Source organism: Saccostrea cucullata, unplaced genomic scaffold (assembly GCF_032062105.1).
Source record: "Saccostrea cucullata isolate Sc308-1 unplaced genomic scaffold, CSIRO_AGI_Scuc_v1 ctg1558, whole genome shotgun sequence".
Lineage (NCBI taxonomy): Eukaryota > Metazoa > Mollusca > Bivalvia > Ostreida > Ostreidae > Saccostrea > Saccostrea cuccullata.
In genome coordinates, this window is record NW_026933071.1 from 1 (window position 1) to 7,512 (window position 7,512).

Genomic DNA, 7,512 nt, shown 5'->3' on the forward strand with positions numbered 1-7,512 from the left:
TGGCGAAATCGTTCTTCTTCACAATCTTTATCATTATTTTAGAATGAAATTCTCAATCAAAATCTTATCTCATCTTATCAAGAAACGGACGGAAGACCCACTCGTTGCTCGCAACGAGATCGTATCTAGTTATTCTTTTTTTTTTCTTCTACTTCCTAGACGCTAACTTCGAGGCCTCATATCTCACTCATTTCTCCATGGATTTAGCTCAAATTTTCAAAGATACTAGAAGTTACTAAACTCTATCAGAATACTGTCAAAAATTTCAAAAAGTCACTTCCGGTTTTGAGTTATTTCCCTTTAAACGAAAATTTATAGGCTTTCGTTTCCAGAAAAAGGCTCAGAGACGGCTAAAGCTGGAGCAGAAATTCTACTGATTTTAGATAATAGAAGGATTGAAGTTGTGCACATCGGTTTTTGTTTTTCGATTTCTCTATTCAAAATGGCGCTACAATATATAGGGGTCAAAAATTAGAACGCTTAAAAGAGCGAAAATTTACACATATTTTGCTTTTTATCTTCTAAACTAAAAATATTTTGATAAAACATATAGAACAAAATTTGTGCAGAATTAGAAAATCTTTCAAACGATATCTCAAAAAAAGGGCTGACCCCTAAATTAAGGGATCTAGAGGGGCCAAAAGTTTTTTCCAGATATCTCGAAAAGTATTGAGAATTTGTAATACGTCCAAGAAGGAAAGTTGTTCAAAATGTCAAGCTTAATCTATTGAAGTCATCAAAATGCGTCCGGCGACGTCACTTCCGGTCAAACCGGAAGTCGTCAAAAAATGCATATTTTTGCCGTTCTTGACACGTTTTTGGGTAACATATGTCACATAAGAGCATTAAACTTAATTTTCCGTCCGTCAACATCACTTCCGGTCAAACCGGAAGTAGCCAAAAATAGCTTTTTTTAAAGGTTTTGATGCAAAAATTGAAAGTATTAAGTGACTTGATACGACTTAGCTTATTATTTTCTTTTGTTGACGTCACTTCCGGTCAAAACAGGACGGAAGACCTACTCGTTGCTTTGCAACGAGCTTTGCTCTAGTTCTAAACAACTTTTTCCTTATCCGAGACGATTGATGGTTTGAAAAACTAGTGTAAATTATGTTTCTTGCGAAAAAATTACAAATAACTACCGTTTGACAAGGAGCAGCTTGTATAACATATCATATCCGTCACATTGTTAATCCGAAAAAAAACAGGTTGATCATTATCAGTCGAGTTTTATAAAATTTACACGATTTTTTTCTTGATTTTTTTAATATTTAAACATGAGCGACTAAGAGTACCACGAAGATTTTTTATACAAAGCAAGTACTTATGTATTGCTCTCAAATTACAAAATATCTTAGTGGTACTCTTAGTCGCTCATAGTTTTTAGAGCGTAAGAATGCCGGAAATACTGCATATTTTCACTATTTTTCATGATCATGCCGAAGAAAAGTCCTCTAAAATTTATTTTATGGCCGAATAAAAAGGAATCTCATATGTTTTATAAAAAGTAAGTGTTTCCATCTTTCAAAAGACTGGGGTGTCGTTTTATTTACAAGTAATCTGTTTTCCTAGAAATTAGGGGGCCATGCGATATAACCTGTCCTATCTTGTTCTTTCGTGCAATTATGGTATGGCTGACGGAAGTTACACTGGTTGTCGTAATTGAAATGCGTAAGTGAATATAAAGGCGAAAAGATATTGATGTGCAGTTTTTTTTTTCAAATTTTCACAAAAAAAGGTTTTCAGTTGTCAGAGAGTAACTGAAAAGGTATCCAACCAACCATGGCGGTGACGTTGACGCGTAACAACGTCACATCAAGATAGTCATGTTTATGTTGTTTTTTGATCCGGCGTGATCGCAAAACTCGTTAATAATTTTCGAACTAAAATCGAGAGATTTCTTGTCATTCAGAGCAACTGTTAGATCATCTGCATGTTGTGTATTAATAATTTCTTTACCATTTACACTAATTCCTGATATATTTTGTTCGCTTTTGGTTTACTGGATAAAATTTCAACTACAAATAAGTATAGTAAAGATGATATTGGACATCCTTGTCGGATCACTCTTGTCATACTACACGTTTTAGATAACCATCCGTTATTTTTCATTTTGAATTTAGGGTTTTTATATAATATCTTTACCCATGTAATAAATTGATCGCCAATAATAGTTTTTTTAACGTTTCAGGAAGAAGGTTCCTTTCTACAGAATCGAAAGCTTTTTCAAAGTCGAGAAATAATAGTATGCCGTCGTTCTTCTCTGAATTACAATATTCAAAAATATCTAAGATTAGTCGAACATTTTCGCCAATGTATCTGCTTTAACTTAAGCCGTTTGATTTTTATTTATTGTATATGATAATATATATATTTTGAAACCTTTTAGCTAAAACATAAGCTATGATTTTATAATCCGTGTTTGTTACGCAAATTGGTCTAAAAAAATTTTAACAATTGTTTTTCGCCTTTCTTGTGTATTACAGATATCACAGACAGCTTTTGAAATTCAGACATTTCTTTTTGTTTAAAGATTTCTTTAAGTGGGTCATAAAAAAAGCCCATGCAATAATGTTCCAAAAACATTGGTAGAATTCACATGGTATACCATCTAAGCCAGGAGACTTTTCTACTTTCAAGTACGGCATTTTTGGATTCGTCAAGTGTAGGGAATTCATCTAACATTAATTTGTCCTTCTCGTTCAGCATTGGTACTTCAATATTGCTTAGATAACTCGAAATCTTAGCGGTTGGAATATTTGTAGTTTTAAACAGATTCGGATAATAATTATTCATTTCTCCGATTAATGAATTTGTAATTTGGTAATTAAATCATGAAAACTAACAAAAAGCACAGCAAATTTACTTTCAAAAATGGTTTCTTCGACTGTCTCGACCAGATTTTCCTCTGTTTTTTTGAATATGTGTCTTTACTTTTATCATTACGTACGACCATACCATTTGTGTAACGATTTATTGATTTAAAAAAAATGTAGACCTGCATGTATTCAATTGTGAAATTGATCGCTTAAATAACTCAAAATTTTAGTGCTTCGCGTAAAATCTGCAACACAGTAAAATTTTAAACAATGGAGAACCCTGACTAATCATAGCTCTTTCTATTTTTAGAAGGTGAATTTAGACCAGTGCACAATTGTTGGAGGTTGACCTCAAAATGGGATAATCAGGTGTGTTAAAAAAACTGAAAGATTGTATCCTTAATCATCTGATTCTTTGAATAGAATTTAATTTATGTATTTGTTTTCATCTGTATCAATTTCTTTTTCCAACATTCATATTTAATGAAAGCACATTCAAGCACTTAAAAGAACAGTTGAAGAATTATGTCCTCAGAAAGATACTGGTATGGAGAAAGTGAAGATCATTCTAACTGGGCCCATTGGAGCTGGAAAATCCAGCTTTGTTAACACAGTGACGTCGCTTTTCTATGGGTCTATAACTTGTCAAACTAATTATGGACCAACAGAAAAAGTAATTTTTAATTTAACTCACCTTATATTATGTAGTACGTAAACGTAAATACATGTATTTCTTAGGGTGGATATTACAAAAAATGCGCAAAAACACTATAATATGAATTTCACAATATGCAAAACACTAAAAGTGCGTATTGAAAATGATTATTTATTTATTTATTTTTTAGATTTGCACTTACCAAGTGCTACAAAGGAGATCAAAAAGAACACTGAATTTTCAGTTATATGACACACCGGGACTAATGCAAAATATCATTACTAGTCATGAGGATTTTCCCTCTCGATGTTATGGAAACACATGTGACAGGGTAGCTACATGTACCTATAATTGTTATGTATTGATGCATTTCTATTCTCAAGTATTCATCAGAAGAATAGTTTCTTTTCTTGGCAAGATTATTCAACTAATTAATTTATCACATCCGAGATTCTATAGAGAACGTTTTCAAATTATTTAATATGGAATAATCATTATAAATTTCAAGCTTCATAAACTTTCAACAAAACTTAACATGTTGATGGTTAAATTAATAATCATTTCTGTGATATCAGTTATTCATTAGATAAAAGATATTCATGTTTAGTGTACATGTATATTAAGAAGTTAAGTTGACAGTAAATTTACATGGTACAAGTGGATTAAGGAAGCTACATGTATACATGTAATGAATGCTTCAACAATTATTGCCGATATCAAAGAAGTACTATGGGTATTATGCCAATGAATCACGAGCGTCAACAAAATATTATCCGATTAAAACATAGGTCAAATCTGTAGAATTGAAATGCATATTTTTTTATTACTAAGTATCAAATTTATAACTTATTTAGACCACATCGATGTGTCGTCTTACAAAGACCAAACGTGTGTATTGCCTGAAAAAGCTGATAAATATCTGTTTTTATAGCCAAGTGGGGCTGTTTCACGGACCTCCTGTCAACATTTACACTCCGTAATTTTACAGATAAAGCAATGAAATAGGCAACTGCTTTTGGCGCGACAAATTGACCTTATTTTTTTTCTCTAAAGAGGTACCATAATCGTATTTTAGAGCTGTTTGTAGAAAAGAAATAAAGTCATTGTTGTCGTGACTAATGCAGATACCCCTGTTGCCACGCACTTTGAAGAAATTAAGCACTTTGAAAATTTTTCAAAGTGCGTTAAAATTGGGATAAAATCAACGCACTTTGAAAAAAATTTTCAAGGTGCGTTAAATTTGGAACACACAATATGCACTTTGATAAACAAAATTTCAAAGTGCGTTAAGAGTGTACATCAGCATTTTTATCATGTGGACATTCAATGCATTTTGAAAAAAAATATGTATTAAAAAATTTTGACTTAGAGTTTAGTAATTGAGAGAATCAATTTGTAATAATTACATATCTTTCGAAAAACGTTTTAATTTACATGTATTTATTAACCCTAATCGAAAACAAGGAAAAGATGAGTATAAAGAAGGTCTCTCAGACAAACCCTTCTTTACTAATGCTACGTTCCCACTGTCGCGCGGTCAGTTGCGAACGCCACGATTGACCAATCGTAGTTGATCGCAGAATTTTTATTGAATTTAATGCTCAAATACAAAGAGATGCGCACAGGTGCGTTTTTATACGATTTGTTGCGCTTTAATTCGCAACGGTCACGATGGAAAAATTTCATGTGACGCGATCTCATACGATCCGACTACCGTTCAGATAAGATGAATTACGTTCCAATAGGATTATCAGGATTTAATTGACAAACGGGCCTCGAACTGTTGCGAATATCACGATCCGAGTCCCGGATTTGAAACGATCTTCTACGTTTAAATACGTGCTCATACGATGAAATACGTTCACCACGCTCCCTTGCGCTACTCTGCGATAAAACAACACGTTCCTTGCAATGTCTTTCACGATCAGGATCAAAATGAAACACGCTTTGGGCTACGATTGTACCCCGACAGATATAAGATTTGATAATCTGTATATATTGAGTCCATTATTTACTATCCATGAAAAAAGTGAGCACAATAAAAACATACACAATTAATAAAAATGGCCGAAGTTTATGACAATGTGGTGTTTGCAGTTCTGCTATGTTCTTATGTAATTGCTAGCGAAGAGGAGGAAGGGCAGCAGATAGAGCTAGTACAACTCCGCCAAAGAAGGGTTAGAAGAGCTGCACTCAGACGCTTTTGGGTGCGACCGTGGCTCACAGAGGAGAGAAGACAACAGTTTGGCCACTATTCAAATCTCCTGGACAGTCACTTGAGGCTTGAGGATCCAGCAGCATTCCAAAATTATACAAGGTTAACGCCAGAGTTATTTGATGAAGTTTGCTGAGGATAACCCCAGATATTCAGATGGTAATTAACACTAGTTTTAGGCAACCTCTTTCGCCTGCATTGAAACTGGCAGTTACCCTGAGACACCTTGCAACTGGAGATAGCTATCGGTCACTTGCGTTTGCATTTCGATGTGGAGTATCCAGTATCTCTAAAATGGTCCCAAAAGTGTGCCAGGCAATTGTACAGGCATACCAAAACGAAGTGTTTAGCTTACCTGTGACCCCTGAAGTCTGGTAAACCTTAGCTGTCCAGTTTGAACAGAGATGGAATGTGCCCCATGCTGTTGGTGCGCTAGATGGGAAACACATTGCTATCAAGAAGCCACCAAAAAGTGGCAGTGTGTACTTCAATTATAAAGGTTTCTTTTCAATTCCACTTCTTGCTTTGGTAGATGCAAGCTACAAGTTTGTATGGATCGAGCTTGGTGGTAAAGGACATATGTCAGATGCTCAGATATTTGGTGACTCAGAATTGTTCAACGGTCTGGAAGAGAACGCCCTAGGACTACCCCCACCCTGTCCTCTTACTTCAAACCAGGATGACCTCCAGGACATGCCTTTCTTTATCCTAGGAGATGATGCTTTTGCTCTTCGAAATTACCTCATGAAACCATACAGCAGAAGGCAAATGTCAAGAGAAGAGAGGATTTACAATTATAGAATTTCAATGGGAAGGAGGGTAGTAGAAAATGCAATTGGGATTCTAGCTAATAGATTCAGGTGTCTATTAAGGACATTAGAACAGAAGATTGACACTGTGAGGGATATAGTTGAGGCAACAGTGGTTCTGCACAATCTTCTTAGGTTGAGAAATCCAGGTATGATTTTTCAAGAAGTGGACCATGAGGATATTAACCACGATATCATGCCAGGGGCGTAGAGAGACCAAGTGGATTGGCCAGATGTGGACCAAGCAAATGCACCTCGTAACAAAGCTACAGCAGAGGGAAAGTATCAGAGGGAACTCTTAAAGCATTTTTCAACTCTCCACAAGGTGCAGTTGAGTGGCAGGAAAGAATGGCGGGGCTCCATGGCATATAAAATTACATATGAGAGTTTGAGTATAATGTTTTGAAATTCAAAAAACGAAAGGGTAAACATGATAATATTTACAAAGAATTCTGTTTTAATGAAATTAAATTGAGATTTTCTGTATCATTTGTATAATATGATTTGTTAATGTTTTAGCTGAGCATTCTAAGCATAAATAATACAACATTGTTTTGAGAACATGGTTTGAAATTCGTAGTAAAAGTTTATCATATTTAAGCACTTAGAAAAATGTAAAAAGCGATTTTCTACATATAATATACGTCGGCTACCATGTAAATATAACATGAAAAAATAAAAATAATGTAAATTTTATCTATTTATTTCCATTTATTTTGATGAATGTTATATAAAGGTTTGCTTTGTCAAATGGGTTTGTTTATGTGTGGTATATCCCTGATTCATCATTCTCTTGGGCTCCCTCTGGAGTGTTAAGCTGAGTTGACAGAAGGTTAACGAATGATTCTTGTTCGGCTGTTAAAACTGGTACAGTGCTAGCTGTGGTAATGGTAGTTGAATTTACTGGTCTTAGCTGAGACCTGGTTTGTGGTACGGGGCAGGTAATTGGAATAGCTGGGAATTGCCGCTGAATATAGGTACGATCCTGACTTCCCCAAACACTTGTCTGCGGTC

The 7,512-nt window shown here is 34.7% G+C and overlaps 1 protein-coding gene across 1 annotated transcript; it reads left to right on the forward strand.

The window, feature by feature from the left end:
* Nucleotides 1–5,537: 5,537 nt before the first annotated feature.
* On the forward strand, nt 5,538–6,709 carry LOC134237207 (putative nuclease HARBI1). The gene is made up of 2 exons (XM_062719311.1): nt 5,538–5,816; nt 6,092–6,709. The coding sequence occupies exons 1-2, from the start codon at nt 5,538–5,540 to the stop codon at nt 6,707–6,709; spliced, it is 897 nt and encodes a 298-aa protein (XP_062575295.1).
* Nucleotides 6,710–7,512: the final 803 nt, after the last annotated feature.

Excerpts from the sequence above, each read along its gene's own strand:
- LOC134237207 (XM_062719311.1), top strand. The coding sequence starts at position 5,538 with ATGGCCGAAGTTTATGACAATGTGGTGTTTGCAGTTCTGCTATGTTCT. Across the intron at positions 5,817-6,091 it reads CGCCAGAGTTATTTGATGAA|AGATGGAATGTGCCCCATGC; the intron begins GTTTGCTGAGGA and ends CAGTTTGAACAG.